General features: G+C 42.4%; 1 protein-coding gene across 3 annotated transcripts in view; it reads right to left on the reverse strand.

The window, feature by feature from the left end:
- uxs1 (UDP-glucuronate decarboxylase 1) overlaps positions 1 to 7,994 on the reverse strand; it is a 97,293-nt gene extending 89,299 nt beyond the window's left edge. For 2 of the 3 annotated variants that reach the window (XR_016494854.1, XM_036975115.2), the window contains exon 1: positions 7,010 to 7,994. Coding sequence is in view for 1 of the 3 variants with exons in the window: in XM_036975115.2 (XP_036831010.1) it covers positions 7,010 to 7,100 (91 nt within the window). In the remaining 2 variants the exon portion in view is untranslated. The remainder of the gene's footprint in view (positions 1 to 7,009) is intronic. The other variant, XM_090230344.1, reaches the window with a different exon arrangement.
- Positions 7,995 to 25,568: the final 17,574 nt, after the last annotated feature.

Consider the following 25,568-nt stretch of genomic DNA (forward strand, 5'->3'; position numbering starts at 1 on the left):
CTGGTTCTCAACCCCCCCTGTGCAATTGGGTCCTGGACTTCCTGACAGGCCGCACCGAGGCTGTGAAGGTAGGAAACAACATCTCCACTTTGCTGATCCTCAACACTAGGGCCCCACAAGGGTGCGTGCTCAGCCCCCTCCTGTACTCCCTGTTCACCCATGACTGCGTGGCATGTACGACTCAAACTCAATCATCATATTTGCAGACAACAGTAGTAGGCTTGATTACCAACAACGACGAGACAGTCTACAGGGAGGAGGGGGTACTATGATATGGAATTATTAAGGTCATACCAACACCTATTAGGTGTTCCTAATGTTTTGTACAGTAAGTGTTTTATATACATGTGTATATGTATTTATATTCCAGTCTCTGACATTGCTTGTTCTGATATTTCTTAATTTCATTTTTTGGGATCTATTTGCTTGCTAACAAGGTAGAACAGTCTAACTGTTATGAATACACCCTCCTGTCCATCTTCAACTGTTCGAACAACACGGCCTGTTCACTTTGTATAGATGTTGAAATTTTAGTGACCTACCTGATTAAGAAGATGCTTAATTCTCGGAACGAAAACGAATTGCCAATTCCTCATATGAAAGCGTATTTTTATGCTCATTGCACATTTATATAACACAGACTAGACAGCTAGACAGATAAGTCTGTGGCTAAAATGCTGCTAGCGGTAAGTACATTGTAGTGCAGACCTCTAGTACGTGGTACAGCAATACCGTGCGCGACAGAAACTGAGCCTTAATTTTCCACAATCATGGTTATTGACACTCTCGCTTTAGTAGGATCAGCCCTGTTCTACATTTTAGGAGTTGAGACATAAAAAGGGTATTGTTAGACAAGTTAACTTCTCCTCTATTACAGTAAAATAATGTCTTAATGTGTTTCGGTGTCCATATCACCGTTTCTGTTGGACCAAACCTCAAATAGCAAGTTGAAACTGCTTGTTGTGAGAGAAGAAGAAGTGAACTTTCGTCAATGTTGTTGTGTGTCAGGGGGAGGAATTTGGTATCGGTGTATGAGTGGGAAGGCGCACAGTTTGCACAGCACAGAAGTAGACGAGAACAAAAAGAATTAAACAATCATAAAAACGCAAACTTAATTTTTGTGATACATTGCTTCATTGCACCAAATTAACCTAATGACCCTTACGAAAAAAGTTTGCAGTAAGAGTGCAGTGTAACTGCAGTTATACTGCAAAATTACTGCGTCCAAAATACCAGTCGACTCAACTGCAGTTACTGCACTTTTACTGCAGTTTCAAAATGCCAATCTTTTTTTGTAAGGGATTGCCCAGCCCTAGTCCTAAGAGCAGCTGGGACTTTACTCTCCCTCCAAAACCCTGGCAACTTGCCAAAGGACACACTCAGTGGCTAATTGGAAAATAAATCTTCAAAGAAAATAATTGAATGAATCTTCTTCTGTGAATGTGACTGTGTGTTTTTTCAATTTTATCCATTTAAAACGCCAGGGTGTGTGATTATAATGAGATGGGTTCCAATGTTCTCTTAATTCAGAGTTGTTGTTTTTTTACATGAGCTGTGGAGAACAAAGCCGTGCATTAGGCCTAGAGGCAAAAACAAAACAAGTGTAACAACAACAAGCCTAATTAACACCCAGATACTGCCACACTTTTTACTTTAGGCAAAATATGAATCCCTACGCTTCCAAGGCTACTAAACAAATCTCTAAAAATATGTGAAAAACTATAACTAGCTTTACATCCCTGTCTTCCCTCTACCAGATAGACACCCTGGTGAACAGCTGGCCAGGGGACAGCAGCCAGCCTGGTGAACAGCTGGCCAGGGGACAGCAGCCAGCCTGGTGAACAGCTGGCCAGGGGACAGCAGCCAGCCTGGTGAACAGCTGGCCAGGGGACAGCAGCCAGCCTGGTGAACAGCTGGCCAGGGAACAGCAGCCACCCTGGTGAACAGCTGGCCAGGGGACAGCAGCCAGCCTGGTGAACAGCTGGCCAGGGGACAGCAGCCAGCCTGGTGAACAGCTGGCCAGGGGACAGCAGCCAGCCTGGTTGTGTCTCGTCAATCCTGGATGTCTCTGCTCTGCTCCAGAGCCCTGTGACTGGCATCTGACATTTTGTAGAGAATGGAGCAGAGGACCGAGTCAGTGTCGATTTTTGTCAACTCTATAGAAAAATCAATAGGAGGAGTGGAGCGTAGGAGGGCAGCGACAGGCAAGAGAATTGACGGAGTTGGGGCACTTCTGGAAAAAGTATCAATAAAATCTCTCTCCTAAATGATCTTGAAAGGATTGGCATGATGACAACAAGTACACAACAGAAGTAAGAATTCTCAGACAAAGGCTTGTTAAGTAAGGACAGTAAAGTAGGACCCAAACTAAAACTTAATAGTAAGTCACCATTAAGTCGTTCTACTACAGCCAGTAGTGATGTCATTTCTATGACTGATCAAAAATCATTTCCTCGTGCTCTCTTTGGTCTCTCTGCAGCAGACATATAGTGAGCAATATGTTTGGAACATCAAATTAGACGCAGTATCGAATCGCAATACATATAGAATTAAATCAAATATTATTAGTCAAGTCCATCGTGAAACTACGGGTGAAGACTAACAGCGGGGGGCCTCCCGGGTGGCGCAGCTGTGCCATCAGAGTCCCTGGGTTCGCGCCCAGGCTCTGTCGTAACCGGCCGCGACCGGGAGGTCCGTGGGGCGACGCACAATTGGCCTAGCGTCGCCCGGGTTAGGGAGGGCTTGGGGTGTCCTTGTCTCATCGCGCACCAGCAACTCCTGTGGCGGGCTGGGCGCAGTGTGCGCTAACCAAGGTATCCGAGCCCGTACGGGAGTTGTAGCGATGAGACAAGATAGTAGCTACTACAACAATTGGATACCACGAAATTGGGGAGAAAAAGGGGTAAAAAAAAATAAAAAAATAAGACTAACAGCGAAATTCTTATTACTTACTTTCCAACAAACCAGAGAGAGCGAAAATAGAGATATAATAGACAAGTAATAAGCAGTCAATAAATACACAATGAGTGTACAACTTGGTACTTGTACGCTGTCTATATAGCCAAGTTGTCATTACTGTACAGTACCAAGTTGTACACTCATTGTGTATTTATTGACTGCTTATTACTTGTCTATTATAATCTCTATTTTCGCTCTCTCTGGTTTGTTGGAAAGTACAGTTGAAGTCGGAACTTTACATACACTTGGAGTCATTAAAAAAAACTATTTTTTCAACCACTCCACAAATTTCTTGATAACAAACTATAGTCAATCAGCCTATCAGATGTCAGAAGTTTACATACACTAAGTTGACTGTGCCTTACAACAGCTTGGAAAATTCCAGAAAATGATGGCCAGGGGACAGCAGTAAGGCTTTAGAAGCTTCTGATAGGCTGATTGACATCATTTGAGTCAATTGGAGGTGTACCTGTGGATGTATTTCAAGGCCTACCTTCAAACTCAGTGCCTCTTTGCTTGACATCATGGGAAAAATCAAAAGAAATCAGCCAACAACTCAGAAAAAAAATTGTAGACATCCAAAATGTCTGGTTCATTCTTGGGAGCAATTTCCAAACGCCTGAAGGTACCGTGTTCATCTGTACAAACAATAGTACGCAAGTATAAACACCATGGGACCACCCAGCCGTCATACCGCTCAGAAAGGAGACGTGTTCTGTCTCCTAGAGATGAACGTACTTCGGTGCGAAAAGTGCAAATCAATCCCAGAACAACAGCAAAGGTCCTTGTGAAGATGCTGGAGGAAACCGGTACAAAAGTATCTATATCCACAGTAAAACGAGTCCTATATCAACATAACCTGAAAGGCCGCACAGCAAGGAAGAAGCCACTACTCCAAAACTGCCAAAGAAAAGCCAGACTACGGTTTGAAACTGCACATGGGGACAAAAATCATACATTTTGGAGAAATGTCTTCTGGTCTGATGAAACAAAAATAGAACTGTTCGGCCATAATGACCATCGTTATGTTTAGAGAAAAAGGGGGAGGCATGCAAGCCGAAGACACTACAGAGGGTAGTGTGTACGGCCCAGTACATCACAGGGGCTAAGCTGCCTGCCATCCAGGACCTCTACACCAGGCAGTGTCAGAGGAAGGCCCTAAAAATTGTCAAAGACCCCCGTCACCCCAGTCATAGACTGTTCTCTCTACTACCACATGGCAAGCGGTACCGGAGTGCCAAGTCTAGGATAAAAAGGCTTCTCAGAACCCCACAACCCCTCTTTTTACGCTGCTGCTACTCTCTGTTTATCATATATGCATAGTCACTTTAACTATACATTCATGTACATACTACCTCAATTGGGCCGACCAACCAGTGCTCCCGCAAAATGGCTAACCGGGCTATCTGCATTGTGTCCCGTCACCCACCAACCCCTCTTTTACGCTACTGCTACTCTCTGTTCATCATATATGCATAGTCACTTTAACCATATCTACATGTACATACTAACTCAATCAGCCTGACTAACCGGTGTCTGTATGTAGCCTCGCTACTGTATATAGCCTGTCTTTTTACTGTTGTTTTATTTCTTTACTTACCTATTGTTCATCTAATACCTTTTTTGTAAGTAAGCATTTAAGTAAGCCTGTAAGTAAGCATTTCACTGTAAGGTTGTATTCGGCACACGTGACAAATAAACTTTGATTCGATTTGTATGTGAACTTCTGACCCACTGGGAATGTGATGAAAGAAATAAAAGCTGAAAGAAATACTTCTCTCTACTATTATTCTTAAAATGAAGTGGTGATCCTAACTGACCTAAAACAGGGAATTTTTTAATAGGATTAAATATCAGGAATTGTGAAAAACTGAGTTTAAATGTATTTGGCTAAGGTGTATGTACCACCCACCACTGCGACCTGTATGCTCTAGTCGGCTGGCCCTCGCTACATGTTCGTCGCCAGACCCACTGGCTCCAGGTCATCTACAAGTCTATGCTAGGTAAAGCTCCGCCTTATCTCAGTTCACTGGTCACGATGGCAACACCCACCCGTAGCACGCGCTCCAGCAGGTGTATCTCACTGATCATCCCTAAAGCCAAAACCTAATTTGGCCGCCTTTCCTTCCAGTTCTCTGCTGCCTGCGACTGGAACGAATTGCAAAAATCTCTGAAGTTGGAGACTTTTATCTCCCTCACCAACTTCAAACATCTGCTATCTGAGCAGCTGACCGATCGCTGCAGCTGTACATAGTCCATCGGTATACAGCCTACCCAATTTACCTACCTCATCCCCATACTGTTTTTATTTTATTTACTTTTCTGCTCTTTTGCACACCAGTATCTCTACCTGTACATGACCATCTGATAATTTATCACTCCAGTGTTAATCTGCTAAATTGTAATTATTCACTCCTATGGCCTATTTATTGCCTACCTCCTCATGCCTTTTGCACACAATGTATATAGATTATTTTTTTCTACTATGTTATTGACTTGTTTATTGTTTATTGTTTACTCCATGTGTAACTCTGTGTTGTTGTCTGTTCACACTGCTATGCGTTATCTTGGCCAGGTCGCAATTGTAAATGAGAACTTGTTCTCAACTAGCCTACCTGGTTAAATAAAGGTGTTCTCAACTAGCCTACCTGGTTAAATAAAGGTGTTCTCAACTAGCCTACCTGGTTAACTAAAGGTGAAATTTAAAAAAAAATTAAATGTAAACTTACGACTTCAACTGTACATATACAGAGCCTTCAGAAAGTATTCACACCCCTTGACTTGTTCCACATTTTGTTGTGTTACAGACTCATTTTTAAATGGATTAAATTAAGATAGTTTTGCCACCGGTTTATACACACTACAATACAAAGTTAAAGTGGAATTATGTTTTTTTAAATGGTAACAAATTAAATTAAGTATTTAAAGCTGAAATATCTTGAGTAAATAAGAATTCAAACCCTTTGTTATGGCAAGCCTAAATAAGTTCAGAAGTAAACATTTGCTTAACAAGTCACATAAGTTCCATGGACTCACTCTGTGTGCAATAATAGTGTTTAACTTGATTTTTGAATGACAACCTCAACTCTGTACCCCATACATACAGATGGTCCCTCAGTCAATGGTAAGGTCCCTCAGTCAAGCAGTGAATTTCAAACAGATTCAACAACAAAGACCAGGGAGGTTTTCCAATGCCTCACAAAGAACATATTGGTAGGTGGGTAAAAATAAAAAAGCAGACATTGAATATCCCTTTAAGCATGGTGAAGTTATTAATTCCACTTTGGATGGTGTCTCAATACACCCAGTCACTACAAAGATACAGGCGTCCTTCCCAACTCAGTTGCCGGGGATGAAGGAAACTGCTCAGGAATTTCGCTATGAGGCCAATGGTGATTTTAAAACGTAGAGTTTAATTTCTGTGGATGTTAACCTGTTTAAGGAATTGTGAGAATGTCAATACATATCGGGGACCTAAGTATAGTGATGATATCGCATCTTTAGATCCCTGGCAGTTCTATCACTGAATGGACTAGTGTACTCTGCTCACACCCTCAAACAACCCTCCCAGTCATAGAGCTATGAAGGGGAAATAACAAGGCCTATAGCCTTCTATTGATTAGACCTATATTGTTATTCATGTGAGAGCGCTCTGACCCTGCCCATTGACCTTCCAGCAGTAGAGACTTGAGATGAGACCCATATTAGCCTACTCACTGCACACATACTCCATTGCATAGACACTCAGGAAGAAAATATTCAGACCGTTAGACCTGAATTGTCTTCATCGTCATTACCACCATAACTAGTCACCACCACCATCATCAAAACTAGCATCACCAGCATTATTGTCATCCTGATTATTGTATAAGTGGGATACTACCGCCTACTGTTCAGGCCATTTTGGCAATGTAAACAAAAGTTAGTCTTGCCATTAAAGCCTGTTGTTGGATTCGAGAGACTGAGAACCAGACACAAGAGGTATTGATTGAGCTGGGCAACTGCAACACAGTAGGCCGATACAATAGTATTGCAGACATACTGTACTCACAGGCAATGTAGGCGATCAAAGCGAGGGCGACCAGTAGCTTCATCATCCTTCTGTTTAGTCCTGAGATCACCCAGATGATCCGCTTCATCATCTGCTCAATGCAACATCGAACCCGGAAGCACGCGAGGCTCCGGTTTATAACATTTCAGAACTATGGACCAAAACGCGCGCTCCTTCTAGATTAAGACTTGTTTTGAAAATCTAATATATATCCTGCTAAAGGAACGCTTTTTAGCTAGTATATTACAAGCAGGAATTAGGCACCTACGACTGGACAGAGGTTCATACGTGGCTACCTCCTGTCCTGTAAAAGCACAGCTAATTGTTAGCTAGTTAGCTTAGTATGCTACGTTAAACTCACTGCCACTTGTGGCTATTCTACTCTCTGGGTCGTAGTACGACTTTCATTATCAGTGCCGCAAACCCTCGCCAGCTTTAAATTCAAAATGTACTTAATACACACAGTAGATTTCTGTACAACCACTGAATATTAGCTAGCTAGCTATCTGCCTGGTCACACACAACATTAGCAATTTCTTGATGAGCGAGACCTGCTATCTTTCATTACCATTACTTCCGCATAGTTTTCTAAAACATAATAACCTTATAATCAAAACAAGTTAGGAAGAAATATAATATCTTCCTAATGTTTAACTTATCCGGATAAAATTGTGCGAAATTCAGAGTTTATGCCCCTACTTGGCCGATAGCTGTCCAGGGTGATCGAGTATTCCTGACCTTGATTGAGCAGCCTGCCGCGATAGCACATATTCAACATTTGATTTTGTAAGTGAAGACGTGGCATTTTTTGCATTTATTTGCGTACATACATATCTTATAATGATATTATACATGTACAATATTACCACCCAAAAGTTACAACTGCTCTATTTAAAAAACAAATCGCGATAGTGTATGATGAACTTTAACCTTAGGTGTTAATCACGCAGAGAATGTCGATCACAGAATCATTCACCGCATGCACAGTGGCTCATTCATAAACCTATGCACAGTTGAGTAATTGTCCACACCCATTCAAGGAGCTTCTCTGTTCCATGCGTCATTATAAAATATATTTTCTTTCCCCTGTCTATACTGGTAAGGGTCTTACGCTGGTCCTAGTACCCCTGGTTGGGACCAACTGCTTTAGTTCATGGTGGCTGCTTTTTTAAAGGAGCCATTACTGTCTGGTGGTGATGTTCTCTGTGGAAAGTGATCCAGTTTTAACACTGGGTCTATTGCAATGAACATAAAAAAGAAAAGGAACTAGCTATGAAGTCAAAACATTGAATAGATCTTCAGCAAAGCAGAATGAGATTAAGTGTTTTCTGAATATCACTTCTACACAGAGAGAGGTTGTGTGTTTATATAACCTTCATATCTAGTACATTTATATTTGCAGAATAACACTTAATGAATGATCCGTGGTTCGATTATTTCAACAGATAAAAAATTAAACCTATCTATGACTAAAGCCATTTTATTTCCTACAGTGATATTTTCAACTCCAGAGTTATAGTTACAATGCATTCGGAAAGTATTCAGACCCCTTCACTTTTTAAACATTTTGTTACATTACAGCCTTATTCTAAAATGGATTATATTTCCCCCCCATCAGTCTACACACAATACCTCATAATGACAAAGCAAAAATAGTTTTTTTGAAATTTGTGCAAATGTATAATTATATTATTTTTACTGAAATATTACATCTACATAAATATTCAGACTCTTTACTTAGTACTTGTTGATGCACCTTTGGCAGCAATTACAGCCTTGAGTCTTCTTAAGTACTATGCTGCAAGCTTAGCACACCTTTATTTGGGGAGTTTCTCCCATTCTTCTCTGCAGATCCTCTCAAGCTCTGTCAGGTTGGACGGCGAGCGTTGCTGAACAGCTATTTTCAGGTCTCTCCAGAGATGTTCGATCGGGTTCAAATCCAGGCTCTGGCTGGGCAACTTAAGGACATTCAGTCACTTGTCCCGAAGCCACTCCTGCGTTGTCTTGGCTGTGTGCTTAGACTCGTTTTCCTGTTGGAAGGCGAACCGTCGCCCCAGTCTGAGGTCCTGAGAGCAGTTTTTCATCAAGTATCTCCGTTCTTTGCTCCAGTCATCTTTCCATCCTGACTGGTCTCCTAGTCCAAGCCGCTGAAAAACATCCTAATAGAATGATGCTGCCATGACCGTGCTTCACCGTAGGGATGGTGACAGGTTTCCTCCAGACGTGGCGCTTGGCATTCAGGTCAAAGAGTTCATCAATCTTGGTTTCCTCAGACCAGAGAATCTTGTTTCTCATGGTCTGAGAGTCTTTAGATGTCTTTTGGCAAACTCCAAGTTGGGCTGTCATGTGCCTTTTCCTGAGTAGTGGCTTCCATCTGGCCACTACCATAAAGGCCTAATTGATGGAGTGCTGCAGAAGTGGTTGTCTTTCTGGAAGGTTCTCTCATCTCCACAGAGAAACTCTCGATTCTGTCAGAGTAACCATCGAGTTCTCTGTCACCCCCCTGACCAAGGCCCTTCTTCCCCAATTGCTCAGTTTGGCCAGGCAGCCAAAGGAAGCGTCTTAGTGGTTCCAAACTTCTTCCATTTAAAAATGATGGCGGCCACTGTGTTCTGAAGACCTTCAATGCTGCAGAAATGTTTTGGTACCCTTCCCCAGATCTCTACCTCGACACAATCCTGTCTCGGATTTCTACAGACAATTCCTTCGACCTCATGGCTTGGATTTTGCTCTGACATGCACTGTCAACTGTGGGACCTTATATAGACAGGTGTGTGTCTTTCCAAATCAATGTCACGCCCTGACCATAGAGAGCCCTTGTTTCTCTGTGGTGTAGTAGGTCAGGGCGTGACTAGGGGGTATTCTAGTTTATAATTGCTGTGTTGTGTTCTAGTTTATATGTTCTATGTTGGTGTTTTGTATGATTCCCAATTGGAGGCAGCTGGTAATTGTTGTCTCTAATTGGGGATCATATTTAAGTAGCTATTTTTCCCACCTGTGTTTGTGGGATATTGTTTTGTGTTTGTGCATGTGCACCACGTTGTCATATTTAGTTGTTTGTTTATTGACGTATTTTGTTTTAAGTTTCTTTTTGAATAAAATTTGTGGAACAGTCCCCAGTCCAGAACCGCCGGCAACGGTCCCCGGTCCGGAACCTCCGGCGACTGTCCCCAGTCCAGAACCGCCGGCAACGGTCCCCGGTCCGGAACCTCCTGCGACGGTCCCCGGTCCGGAACCTCCGGCGACTGTCCCCGGTCCGGAACCTCCTGCGACGGTGCCCGGTCCGGAACCTCCTGCGACGGTCCCCGGTCCGGAACCTCCTGCGACGGTCCACGGTCCGGAACCTCCTGCGACGTTGCCCGGTCCGGAACCTCCTGCGACGGTCCCCGGTCCGGAACCTCCTGCAACCGTCCATGGTCCGGAACCTCCTGCGATGGTCCCCGGTCCGGAACCTCCTGTGACGGTCCACGGTCCGGAACCTCCTGCGACGGTCAACGGTCGGGAACCTTCTGCGATGGTCAACGGTCTGGAACCTCCTGCGACGGTCCCCGGTCCGGGAACCTCCAGCAAGGGTCAACGGTCCGGAGCTTCCAGGAAAAGTGTCCAGTCCAGGGAAGGAGCCTTCCTCTGCGCCGGTGGCCAGTCCAGTTCCAAGGCCGGAGCCTTCTTCTGCGCCGGTGCCCAGTCCAGGCACGGCGTCCAGTCCCGCTCCATAGCAGGAGCCTTCCTCTGCACCGGTGCCTAGTTCGGGCACGGCATCCGGTCCCGCTCCATGCACTGCGCCCAGCCCGCCACAGGAGTTGCTAGAGCGCGATGGGACAATGACATCCCTGCCGGACAAACCCTCCCCTAACTCGGATGACGTTGGGTCAATTGTGCATCGCTTCAGGTGCAGCACAGTTCTTGGACATATTGTAGCCTGTTTAGGAACTTTGAAGATGCGCCAACAAACATGTCCATTACAATAGTCCAGATGAGATTAAAGGCGTGGATGTGTGGCTCCGCTGCAGGTTGTGATTGCATAGGTCGTAACCTGGTAATGTTCCGTTGATGGAAAAATTTGACTCTTGATGTGTGCCTCAAACGAGAGCTGACTGTCAAATATCACACCCAGGTTGACACCATCCATATTGAGGCTGTAGCAGCTGAACATCCTGGAGGGGAGGACCTTGACACCATCAGTATTGAGGCTGTAGCTGTTGCTGTTGTTTATGATGGTGCGAGGGCCAATCAGTACGACCTCCGGCCTTCTTGCAGTTTAACTTCAGGAAACTCAACTGCATCCACGCTTTTGATGTCCTGCAGGCAACTGACCAGGAGTGCAGTGTTATTAGCAGTGACAGTGTTTGTGGAGACATACAACTGAGTGCTGTCAGCATAAAAGTGAAAGCCCAGTCTGTGTTTCCTCAAGATGTTTCCCAGTGGCAGCATGTAGATACAAAACAGTAGTGTCACCAGGACCACAACTGTGTCTGACCTACTAGAACCGATGGCTACAAACTGGTTGCGATCAGTGAGATAGGACCTGAAACAGTCTGGGACAGAATGGCATGGCTGACCATGTCGAATGCTGCACTGAAGACAAGCAGTTTGAGGATGCCCGCAAGCCCAGAGTCAGCATTCATGAGGAGGTTATTGGTGACGCTTACCAGGGCAGTCTCCATTACATTGACAATCATCATCATGATCTTCATCATCATCATCACCGTCACGTCAAACATCCTTCACCAAACAGCCTCCATCAAGATACCTCCATTATACTGACAATCATCATCATGATCCTGTGAAATACTGTTTATCTTGCTGTCATGGCAAAGGCTTCAAACATCCATTTCCCCTGGAAATCTATTTCTCCTGCTAAGCAGCTTGAATCCCGTTTTTGAAATAGTCTTTCCACAGGACTTAAAATCATCTAAAAAGCATCTTTAAAATAAATAAAATAATGAAATATAAAGTGAGGCCTTCCAACGTAGAACAATATTCTGTGAAGCGTGGAAGCAATTTGTCTTAACATCTTCATGTGATTCAGTCTGAAAACAAGGATGAGGAGTTTTAAATGTGCATTGATCATCATGGTTAGGAGTTATACTCTGTTTAATTAGCCCTCCAGAGCATTAGAGGAATGTTGTTAAAAACATCTTCATTCTAGGGTCTATTTTTCTCAATTTCCACCTGACTTGCCCAAAGTTTTTATTTATTTATTTATTTATTTATTTTTTACCCCAATTTTCGTGGTATCCAATTGTTGTAGTAGCTACTATCTTGTCTCATTGCTACAACTCCCGTACGGGCTCGGGAGGGACGAAGGCTGAATACACAGCACGCATCCAACCCGGAAGCCAACCGCACCAATGTGTCGGCGGCTACACCGTGCACCCGGCAACCTTGGCTAGCGCGCACTGCGCCCGGCCCGCCACAGGAGTCACTGGTGCGCGATGAGACAAGGAGATCCCTACCGACCAATCCCTCCCTAACCCGGACGACGCTAGGCCAATTGTGCGTTGCCCCACGGACCTACCGGTCGCGGCCGGCACGAACCCAGGGACTCTGATGGCACAGCTGGCGCTGCAGTACAGCGCCCTTAACCACTGTGCCACTCGGGAGGCCGACTTGCCCAAAGTTAACTTTAACCTGTTGCTCAGGCCCTGAAGCCAGAATACGCATATAATTGGTACCATTGGAAAGGAAACACTCTAACATTTGAATACATTTTTAAATAATGTAAGAGACTATAACACAATAGATAACACAATTCCAAAGAAAAACCAACCATCATTTTTTCTTTTTGAGAGCCCATGGTCTTCCAATGGAACGTATAGGGAAATAATTACATCTAGCTCCCAGTACGCAATTCCTATGGCTTCCACAGGGTGTCAGTAGTCTTTGTTCAATGTTTCAGGCTTGTTTCTTTCAAAACGAGTAAGACATATGAGTTTTACTACAGGGACACAGACTATGAAATTCATGAATGCGCGCAATGAAGAGGACGCGCACCTGCTAATATCGCTTTCCTATTGAAAATACTTCTTTCCGAAATGAAATATTATAGTTTAATTACATTTGAGGGTATCTGAGGATTAAATAGAAATGTATTTTGACTTGTTGAAACAAAGTTTAGGGGTACATTTTCGGATTCCTATCTTGGCATGTTTAACGTGTGGATTACTCAACTCGATGGCGCCAACTAAACAGACTTTTTGGGATATAATGAAGGATTTTATCTAACAAAACGACACTACATGTTATAGCTGGGACCCTTTGGATGACAAATCAGAGGCAGATTTTCAAAAAGTAAGTGAATATTTCATCGCTATTTGTGAATTTATGAATCCTGTGCCTGTGGAAAAACATTTTGATTTGGGGCGCCGTCCTCAAACAATCGCATGGCATGTTTTCGCTGTAAAGCCTTCTGTACATCGGACAGATTAACAAGAATTTAAGCTTTTAACCGATATAAGACACTTGTATGTACCTAAATGTTTAATATCCATACTTTTTATGATTATTTATTTGAATTGCGTGCCCTCAAGTTTCAGCCAAAAGTTGTCCCACTAGTGGGATGCCTAGCCTTTTAAGGATGCAAAACTGTTGACTTGTAATTTCAGATGAGTATTTGGTCCAGTACACGCTGTACACAGACTGACTTAGCTATGTTCTCCTATACGCAGTGCAGTGATTGTGCATAATTCGTCCAAATTAAATCCAACTTCATACATTTCACTTGTTTTTCATAGAATTACAAGAGAAAGGCAAGAGTACGTGATCTAAAATCTGGGTTTACACTGAAGTAAATGCATATTTAAATTAAATACATTAATGTACAGTACAAAATATACATATTTTTTAAATAAAATTAATAAAACTTTAAAATGACCATTCATAGACCATTCATAAACCTTAGAACCTGTTGTAATTTAGACATTAGCTAACATGAATGGTTTTATGGGTCGTACAGGACTGGCACTACATAGTGTAATAATTCCTGTACACATCAAAGGCAGATGTCTCTGTAGGAACATAGGCCTCTGTGATCAAAGGGTTTTCAATCTGCCATTTTGTTGTACCCCAGTAACAACACTATCTACCTCTGACCACATTCAGCTCTCAGAAAGGAGGGAGTGGTTTTTTTTGAAGGGCCTTTGAAATAGGTGAGGTGAAGGCGAGAGGAAGGTTAGGGCCACCAACAAAATCATCCTTTCATCCATGCCGTATCCTGAAAAGCCAGAGAGAGAGAGAGAGAGAGATGGAAGGAGGAAGAGAGAGAAAAAGAGAGAAAGAAAGAAAAGGTCAGGCGTGAGGGAGAGAGAAAGAAATATAAAGCTTACATGAGTGCAGATTGTTCCTGTAAAAGAGCAGATCCTGTGTGTTTGATGTGACCTGCAGTTGATTGACCTTATCCAGCTATTGTATTTACTGCAGGCAACATCCTCCCGCATCCATCCCCACCGGACCCCATTCCCATCTCTTCTATCTTCATTCCACTAACCAAACCATGTGCAAATCAATTCCGAAATCCAACTATCTTAGCGCTTTGACTTACACTGTCTGTTGGATTACAGCATCAAGTTGCAGTTTGGAACACAAGTACTGGCATCATACACACATTTTTACATCGCTGTCTCTCTCGATCATTGTTCAGAGTGGTGTACTACGAATCTACTGTAAACAAATGATAGTGTTCAGAAACTATATTATTAGACCGCTTTTTATGAATAATGTTTTGTTGTTGCATTTGCGCTCAGGGATGATAGACGAGTTTCCCACTAGAAATGGCCAGTTAGAGGGGTGTTCAAGTGGATGTTTCCCAGTCGTATACCGTTTTAGCACTTGGTTATGGGCACAGAATGAAGAGGTAGAGTGTGTTGTCATCCCTTCATTCTCCCTTCATATTTTATTAACCAAATGTTCTTGTGTTTTAAAACTAGTAATATTCAAATACATATCACACAACACAAGTTAGTAATGAAAGGGTGTACAATTATTGTATTGATAAGCACACAAAAGCACACTAAAGAAAGAATATAGAAAGACTCAACTTCTATCTAATAGCCCATTTCACACCATAGCCTGATCAATTTTCAGGTTAACTTCTCTTCCATTTTGATTCCGGCAAAAATGTTCATGTGGCACTGACTCGCCCATGGATTGATGCTACAGCATTGTCTCAATGAAGATATTTACCTTCGTAACATGGATGAAGCCTGAGCTGGAATGTGAGTCTGACTGAAGCTCATTTTAGCAGCATAGGAGCACAGGAAATATACCAAGACAAACACAAAACCACAGTCATGGAAAACAACCAATTACTCAGTAAAGAGGTCCTCAACCAAGTGAATTGCCCAAAGGCCACCAATGCATCTGTAAGTTCGGAAGGACACCTGTTCCTACTTACAACAGCTGCCATGAGTGCAGAGGAAGCTGAAATAATTTAGAGCTTTGAAAATAGCTTAACAATATATATATATATTTAAAAACCAAATGAATGACAACAACAATACCTCAGCTCAGAAACAAACCTACCGTACCGTCATACATGTTAGGGGCTGTAGTCTTCTACTGGGGACAGGTCATACAGTGCCCTCGGAAAGTATTTAGACCCTTCCACCGTTTCCACGTTTTGATACGTTACAGTCTTATTCTAAAATTCATTAAATACAGTGCCTTGCGAAAGTATTCGGCCCCCTTGAACTTTGCGACCTTTTGCCACATTTCAGGCTTCAAACATAAAGATATAAAACTGTATTTTTTTGTGAAGAATCAACAACAAGTGGGACACAATCATGAAGTGGAACGTCATTTATTGGATATTTCAAACTTTTTTAACAAATCAAAAACTGAAAAATTGGGCGTGCAAAATTATTCAGCCCCTTTACTTTCAGTGCAGCAAACTCTCTCCAGAAGTTCAGTGAGGATCTCTGAATGATCCAATGTTGACCTAAATGACTAATGATGATAAATACAATCCACCTGTGTGTAATCAAGTCTCCGTATAAATGCACCTGCACTGTGATTGTCTCAGAGGTCAGTTAAAAGCGCAGAGAGCATCATGAAAAACAAGGAACACACCAGACAGGTCCGAGATAGTGTTGTGAAGAAGTTTAAAGCCGTATTTGGATACAAAAAGATTTCCCAAGCTTTAAACATCCCAAGCAGCACTGTGCAAACGATAATATTGAAATGGAAGGAGTGTCAGACCACTGCAAATCTACCAAGACCTGGCCGTCCCTCTAAACTTTCAGCTCATACAAGGAGAAGACTGATCAGAGATGCAGCCAAGAGGCCCATGATCACTCTGGATGAACTGCAGAGATCTACAGCTGAGGTGGGAGACTCTGTCCATAGGACAACAATCAGTCGTATATTGCACAAATATGGCCTTTATGGAAGAGTGGCAAGAAGAAAGCCATTTCTTAAAGATATCCATAAAAAGTGTTGTTTAAAGTTTGCCACAAGCCACATGGGAGACACACCAAACATGTGGAAGAAGGTGCTCTGGTCAGATGAAACCAAAATTGAACTTTTTGGCAACAATGCAAAACGTTATGTTTGGCGTAAAAGCAACACAGCTGAACACACCATCCCCACTGTCAAACATGGTGGTGGCAGCATCATGGTTTGGGCCTGCTTTTCTTCAGCAGGGACAGGGAAGATGGTTAAAATTGATGGGAAGATGGATGGAGCCAAATACAGGACCATTCTGGAGGAAAACCTGATGGAGTCTGCAAAAGACCTGAGACTGGGACGGAGATTTGTCTTCCAACAAGACAATGATCCAAAACATAAAGCAAAATCTACAATGGAATGGTTCAAAAAATAAACATATCCAGGTGTTAGAATGGCCAAGTCAAAGTCCAGACCTGAATCCAATCGAGAATCTGTGGAAAGAACTGAAAACTGCTGTTCACAAATGGTCTCCATCCAACCTCACTGAGCTCGAGCTGTTTTGCAAGGAGGAATGGGAAAAAATGTCAGTCTCTCGATGTGCAAAACTGATAGAGACATACCCCAAGCAACTTACAGCTGTAATCGCAGCAAAAGGTGGCGCTACAAAGTATTAACTTAAGGGGGCTGAATAATTTTGCACGCCCAATTTTTCAGTTTTTGATTTGTTAAAAAAGTTTGAAATATCCAATAAATGTCGTTCCACTTCATGATTGTGTCCCACTTGTTGTTGATTCTTCACAAAAAAATACAGTTTTATATCTTTATGTTTGAAGCCTGAAATGTGGCAAAAGGTCGCAAAGTTCAAGGGGGCCGAATACTTTCGCAAGGCACTGTAGTTGATTAAATGAAACAATTTCCTCAGCAATCTATACACAATACCCTATAAAAACGAAGCTAAAACAGTTTTTAGAAATTTTTGCAAATGTATTAAAAACAAAGAACATAAATACCTTATTAAACAAAGGTTCAGTTGAACAATTTTTAAAAAAAATATAGGTTAAATAAAATAAAAATTATGTTTTACTTCTTGGTTTTAATGTCTTCACTATTATTCTACAATGTAGAAAATAGTAAAAATAAAGAAAATCCCTTGAATGAGTAGGTGTTCTAAAACGATCGACCGGTAGTGTATTTAAATATCATAATATAAATGTATTGGTCAATTGTACAACCAAAATGTTACCTCCGCATTTAAATGATTTCTTATTTTACTTTTGATACTTAAGTATATTTTAGCAATTACATTTACTTTTGATACTTTTGATACTTAGGTATATTTAAAACCAAATACTTTTAGACTTTTACTCAAGTAGTATTTTACTGGGTGACTTTCACTTTTCTCATTTTCTATTAAGGTATCTTTACTTTTAGGTACTGTACTTTTTCCACCACTGCTGTGCACCCGGGGAGCTGTTGTTGTGGGGGGGTTAAGTGCCTTGCTCAAAGGCACAATGGCAGGCAATGTCATCTAGGAGTTGTCATTAAAGGGTTATGTCTACATCCATCTCAACACAGAGTCCCACAGTAGATCACAGGAATGAACTGAAAGTCAGAGTGGGGGGGGGGGAAACACACACATTCCAAGGACGAGGAAGGAAATAAAAACATTACTCTCTCTCTCTCTCTCCGGCTAGTTCGTCTTTCTGGTATGTTACCATTAGTGCTGGAGAGAGGGCTCATTAATCAGATCGGTTAAATCTGGAACGGCTCATCTGTCTATTTGTGTGGTTAGTAATGAACCAGTAGACAGCTGCTAATGGCAGGATAACACCAAAGTGGAGCTTCACCAAAGGCCCTGCTCCCTCAGCCCTGTGCAGATTGAGCCGGGCATAATTCAAATGGATTAAATCGTGTTTTCCCTCATTAATATGCACGCAAACCTCCTTAATAACAAATAAAAAAAAGGGGTTTTAGAATTTTTTTGTACATTTATAAAAAATAAAACACTGAAATATGACCTTTACATAAGTATTCAGACCCTTTACTCAGTACTTTGTTGAAGCACCTTGCAGCTTCAGGTCTTCTTAGGTATAATACTACAAGTTTGGAACACCTGTATATCTGACACACCTTGGCACACCATATCTTCTCTGCAGATCCTCTCAAGCTCTGTTAGATTTGATGGGGAGAGTTGCTGCGCAACTATTTTAAGGTCTCTCCACAGATGTTAGATCGGGTTCAAGTCCGGGCTCTGGCTGGGCCACTCAAGGACAATTAGAGACGTGTCCCGAAGCCACTCCTGCATTGTCTTGGCTGTGTGCTAAGGATCATTGTCCTGTTGGAAGGTGAACCTTCACCCCAGTCTGAGGTCCTGAGCACTCTGGAGCAGGTTTTCATCAAGGATCTCTCTGTACTTTGCTCCGTTCATCTTTGCCTCGATCCTGACTAGTCTCACAGTCCTTGCTTCTGAAAAACATCCACACAGCATGATGCTGCCACCACCATGCTTCACCATAGGGATGGAGCCAGGTTTCCTCCAGATGTGAAGCTTGGCATTCAGGCCAAAGAGTTCAATCTTGGTTTCATCAGACCAGAGAATATTGTTCCTCATGGTCTGAGAGTCTTTAGGGGCCTTTTGGCAAACTCCAAGCGGGCTGTCTTGTGCCTTTTACTGAGGAGTGATTTCCATCTGACCACTCTACCATAAAGGCCTAATTGGTGGAGTGCTGCAGAGATGGTTGTCCTTCTGGAAGGTTCTCCCATCTCCACAGAGGAACTCTGGAGCTCTGTCAGAGTGACCATAGGGTTCTTGGTCACCTCGCTGACCAAGGCCCTTCTCCCCTGATGGCTCAGTTTGGCCGGGTAGCCAACTCTAGGTGTCACAGATCCCTCTGGATCTTTCATTGCGAACACCTGGCCCCTATTACCACTGATTGTATTTGTATACAGTTGAAGTCGGAAGTTTACATACACTTGGAGGCATTAAAGCCCGTTTCTCAACCACTCCACAAATTTCTTGTTAACAAACTATAGTTTTGGCAAGTTGGTTAGGACATCTACTTTGTCCTACTTTGTCCTTGACACAAGTAATTTTTCCAACAATTGTTTACAGACAGATTATTTAACTTATAATTCACTGTATCACAATTCCAGTGGGTCAGAAGTTTACATACACTAAGTTGACTGTGCATTTAAAAAGCTTGGACAATTCCAGAAAATGATGTCATGGCTTTGGAAGCTTCTGATAGGCTGATTGACATCATTTGAGTCAATTGGAGGTGTACCTGTGGATGTATTTCAAGGCCTACCTTCAAACTCGGTGCCTCTTTGCTTGACTACATGGATAAGTCAAAAGAAATCAGCCAAGATCTCAGAAAAAAATTGTAGACCTCCACAAGTCTGGTTCATCCTTGGGAGCAATTTCCAAACGCCTGAAGGTACAACGTTAATCTGTACAAACAATAGTACTCAAGTATAAACACCATGGGACCACGCAGCCATCATACCGCTCAGGAAGGAGACGCGAACTGTCTCCTAGAGATGAACGTACTTTGGTGCGAAAAGTGCAAATCAATCGCAGAACAACAGCAAAGGACCTTGTGACGATGCTGGAGGGAAAAAAAAGTACTTTATTTAAAAAATGTGAAATGTCAGAATAATAGCAGAGAGAATTATTAATTTCAGCTTTTATTTCTTTCATCACATTCCCAGTGGGTCAGAAGTTTACATACACTCAATTAGTATTTGATAGCATTGTCTTAAAGTTGTTTAACTTGGGTCAAAAGTTTTGTGTAGCCTTCCACAAGCTTCCCACAATAAGTTGGCAGAATTTTGGCCCATTCCTCCTGGCAGAGCTGGTGTAACTCAGTCAGGTTTGTAGGGCTCCTTGCTCGCACACACTTTTCAGTTCTACCCACACATTTTCTATAGGACTGAGGTCAGGGCTTTGTGATGGCCACTCCAATACCTTGACTTTGTTGTCCTTAAGCTATTTTGCCACAACTTTGGAAGTATGCTTGCGGTCATTGTCCTTTTGGAAGACACATTTGTGACCAAGCTTTAACTTCCTGACTGATGTCTGAGATGTTGCTTCAATATATCCACATACTTTTCCTCCCTCATGAAGCCATCTATTTTGTGAAGTGCACCAGTCCCTCGTGCAGCAAAGCACCCCCACAACATGATGCTGCCACCCCCGTGCTTCTCGGTTGGGATGGTGTTCCTCGGTTTGTAAGCCTCCCCCTTTTTCCTCCAAACATAACGATGATCGTTATGGTCAAACAGTCTATTTTTGTTTCATCAGACCAGAGGACATTTCTCCAAAAAGTACGATCTTTGTCCCCATGTGCAGTTGGAAATCGTAGTCTGGCTTTTTTATGTCGGTTTTGGAGCAGTGGCTTCTACCTTGCTGAATGGCCTTTCAGGTAATGTCGATATAGGACTCGTTTTACTGTGGATACAGATACTTTTATACCTGTTCCCTCCAGCATCTTCACAAGGTCCTTTGCTGTTGTTCTGCGATTGATTTGCACTTTTCGCACCAAAGTACATCCATCTCTCACAATAGATTGTGTAACATATGGCAGGATATGATAAGCAATGTATTGGTCTGGATTATTCTTGTATACAATTGATGTATCAGTGTGTGTTATTTAGTCATTAAGGGTGGATTGTTAATGGGATTGATCTGTTAATTGCATGATTAGAATATTCCACCCTGAAACCATATAATTGTATGGAATTGATTAGAATGTACAAAATTATAATCAATAAATGTGTAGTTCTAATCAGAATTATGGTAAAACAATGTAGCTAATGTTTATGTCTTCATGGTGTTTTAAACACAGACTGTCTGAGCTCGGTGCCGACCTGACTAGAGATTTGGGAGAGAACGGGGAGTACGTCTCAAGGACAAGGTCTCCCTAATCTCTGTCGGCTGGGCTGTGAGACAGTATGTGCGTAGGATACCTTCTGTTAGTGTGAATGTGTGTGCGTATGGTGGTGTGAATGGCTGTGCGTGAGAAGTCAGTATAAAATGAATTGTTTTGTATTCTTTACTTTAGAATGTTCCTGTGAATAAACCTTTTTGACTATTTTAGCTGGGCCTCCGTCTGTTTTGTCGCAGACTGAGTAGTATAATTGAATTGGGTTATGAACATTGAGAACATAATTCTCTTAACAGAGACAGAACGCGTCTCCTTCCTGAGTGGTATGATGGTTGCGTGGTCCCATGGTACGTGCGTACTATTGTTTGTACAGATGAACGTGGTACCTTCAGGTGTTTGGAAATTGCTCCCAAGGATGAACCAGATTTTTTTTCTGAAATTCAGCCATCTGTTGCATTGTGTTGTGTGACATAACTGCAAATGTTAGAGTTGCATTTTATTGTCCCTTGCACAAGGTGCACCTGTGTAATTATCATGTTGTTTAATCAGCTTCTTGATATGCTTCACCTATTAGGTGGAATGATTATCTTAGCGAAGGAGAAATGCTCACTAACAGGGATGTAAACAGATTTGAGCACAACATTTTAGAGACATTTATGGGATGTTTTATTTCAAAACAGGAAACATGTGACCAACACTTTACATGTTACATTTATATATTTTTTCAGTATATATACAGTACCATTCAAAGGTTTGGACACACCTACTCAATCCAGGTTTTTTCTTTATTTTTACTCCATTCTACATTGTAGAAAAAGTGAAGGGGTCTGAATACTTTCCGATTGCACTGTATTACACCATTACTAGCCTCTTCCTGTTAAGGCTAGGGCTGATTTGAAGGTTTTACTGCTTACCTACAAAGCATTGCATGGACTTGCTCCTACCTATCGCTCTGATTTGATCCTGCTGTACATACCTACACTTACGCTAAGGTCACAAGACTTAGGCCTCCTTATTGCCCCTAGAATTTCTAAGCAAACATCTGGGGGCAGGGCTTTCTCCTATAGAGCTCCCTTTTTATGTAATGGTCTGCCTACCCATGTGAGAGATGCAGACTCGGTCTCGACCTTTAAGTCTTTACTGAAGACTCATCTCTTCAGTAGGTCCTATGATTGAGTGTAGTCTGGCCCAGGGGTGCGAACGTGACTGGCAAGGCACTGGAGTGATGAGCCCCTACTTGCTGCCTCTGCCTGGCCGGCTCCCCTCTCTCCCCTGGGATTCTCTTTATCTGACTCTATTACGGGGGCTGAGTCATTGGCTTACTAGTGCTCTTCCATGCTATCCCTAGGAGTGGTGCATCACTTGAGTGGGTTGAGTCACTGACTTGTCCGGTTTAGCTCCCCCTAGGTTTTAGCGGTTGAGGAGATCTTCATGGGCTATACTCAGCCTTGTAGTAGTGAGTTGGTGGTCTGTTAATATCACTCTAGTGGTGTGGGGACTGTGTTTTAGCAAAGTGGGTTGTGTTATATCCTGCCTGGCTGGCCCTGTCTGGTTGGCACTGTCCGGGGGTATTGTCTGACAGTGTCCCCCCCCCCCCCCCCCATCTCATCCTCTAGTAGGAATATGTCTCTTGACTACCTGGCCTGATGACTCCTGGCTGTCCCCAGTCCACCTGGTCGTGCTGCTGATCCAGTTTCAACTGTTCTGCCTACAGCTATGGAACACTGACCTGTTCACCGGAAGTGCTACATTGTCCTGAACCTATTGTTTTCCACGCTCTCTCTCTCTCCCTTCCTCCCCTTCTCTCTCTCTCTCTACCGCACATGTTGTCTCGACCTCTGAATGGCCGGCTATGAAAAGCCAATTTACATTTATTCCTGGCGTGCTGACCTGTTGGCAATCTATGAACGTTTGAACATCTTGGCCGTGTACTCTTATAATCTCCCCCCGGCACAGGCAGAAGAGAACTGATCACCCCTTAGACCCTGGTTCCTCTCTATGTTTCTTCCTAGGTTCCTGCCTTTCTAGGGAGTTTAGCCACCGTGCTTCTACATCTGCATTGCTTGCTGTTTGGGGTTTTACGCTAGATTTCTGTATAAGCACTTTGTGACATCTGCTGATATAAAAAGGGCTTTATTAACAAGTGTGATTTGATGTGAATGACATGTTCAGTCAGCTGTTATCACAGATAAATAACATTAAAACACATTGAGGTCCGTTTATGATGCTCATAAAGGTGTACTATATCTCTGGGTATCATAAACGGATCTAATCTATTGGATGTTGACGCTGTCCTGTCACTGTATGAGCACATGAAGGCCACTTTATGATATGTTTCATGTCGTACAATAGGAGCATGACTCGCCAGCGAACACTGGTCTATGTATGTAACATTACAACTCCCACGTGGAATATAAAACACATTCTCTCTCACATTCATCTCAATCACAACAGCAAGAATGAATAGTAGAGAGGGTTAGGGGTTTATATCACACACTGTGCCATTTCCCCATTGTAATTGGGGGAAGGCGGATACCTAGTCAGTTGCACAACTGAAGGCATTCAACTGAAATGTGTCTTACGCATTTAACCCAACCCCTCTGAATCAGAGGAGTGCAGGAGCCTACCTTAATCATGTCCAAGGCACCCGGGGAGCAGTTGTTGTTTGGGGTTAACTGCATTGCGCAAGGGCAGAATGGCAGTTTTCCATATCGCTGGCCCAACACTCTTAACCCCTAGGCTCCTTGCAATGTAATGCAACGTACATCTAATCAATTCTAAACGAGCATGCCTAATGAGCACTAACAAGCAGACGGCTCAGCTTTGAGGAAAATGGAATGAAAACTGGATGAGACATTACTCACAGATATTCTAATGTGCAGGCATTAAGATATCTCCATTGGGAGATTGAGGGAGAAAGGGTCCCTTGGTTGTGAGATGTTAGGCTGAGGGTGCGATGAGTTGTTGTGTGACTCATCTTTTATGATGTTGATTATGTAGTTCTTATTTTGCTCAGCCCAGCTGCACATGGAACAAAGAACTGATTGAAAAGAATGAAATTGAAGGTTATTTAAATGTGTGTGTCAGTGAGGGATCTGTCTATGTGGGATGATGTGGCTGTCAGACGGTCAACTACTACAGCACTGCCTGCACGAAAAACCTTTTGCTCAGAGTAGGTTTTTTGTTAATCTCTGAAGAAATATGAGAGATCTCAATTTTGTATAATTTAGTGATCGCGTATATCTGTTTCTTCTAAGGCTCTTATGAAAAAGACAATTCATTATTGGATTGAGACTTACAGTACAGTCAAAAGTTTGGACATACCTACTCATTCCAGGATTTTTCTTAATTTTTACTATTTTCTACATTGTAGAATAATAGTGAAGACATCACAACTATGACATAACACATGGAATCATGTAGTAACCACAAAAGTGTTATTCAAATCAAAATATATAAAATAGTCACATCAAAGTAAAAAGCCTTGAATGAGTAGGTTTGTCCAAACTTTTGACTGATCTGTACATAAAAGATGGCGCCGGAGAACAAGGCTGACGTTTTACGTATTCCTGACCAATTGTGTTTTTTTGTTTGTTTCTTTACATTGTTTGTAACTTATTTTTTAAACGTATTTTGTACATAATGTTGCTGCTACCATCTCTTATGACCGAAGATAACTTCTGGACATCAGAATATGCATTACTCGCCATGGACTGGCAGCACCCTTTTTTTCTTTTTAACGAGTCCGATGAGCCCGACATGAATAATATACTGCTTTCCCGGAAAAAATGACCAGATCCCCGACATTTGCGTGAACAGAAGGCGAAGAAAAAGGGTCCAGGCGGCGGGCTGTCTTCTGAGAATTCATAGGTGATCGTATAAACCCCCACTTCCTTCCATTCTACTAGCAAACATGCAATCTTTGGAAAATAAAATCGATGACCTACACAGAATATTAAAATATCAACGGGACATTCAAAACTGTAATATCTTATGCTTCATGGAGTCGTGGCTGAAAGACGACATTATCAACATACAGCTGGCTGGTTATAGGCTTTATTGGCAGGATAGAACAGTGGCGTCTGGTAAGACAAGGGGCAGCGGACTATGTACACTGCTCAAAAAATTCAAAGGAACACTTAAACAACACAATGTAACTCCAAGTCAATCACACTTCTGTGAAATCACAGAGGAAGCAACACTGATTGACAATACATTTCACATGCTGTTGTGCAAATGGAATAGACAACAGGTGGAAATTATAGGCAATTAGCAAGACGCCCCCAATA

The sequence above is a fragment of the Oncorhynchus mykiss genome, chromosome 3 (genome assembly GCF_057628025.1).
Source record: "Oncorhynchus mykiss isolate SJ-2025 chromosome 3, ASM5762802v1, whole genome shotgun sequence".
Classification (NCBI taxonomy): domain Eukaryota; kingdom Metazoa; phylum Chordata; class Actinopteri; order Salmoniformes; family Salmonidae; genus Oncorhynchus; species Oncorhynchus mykiss.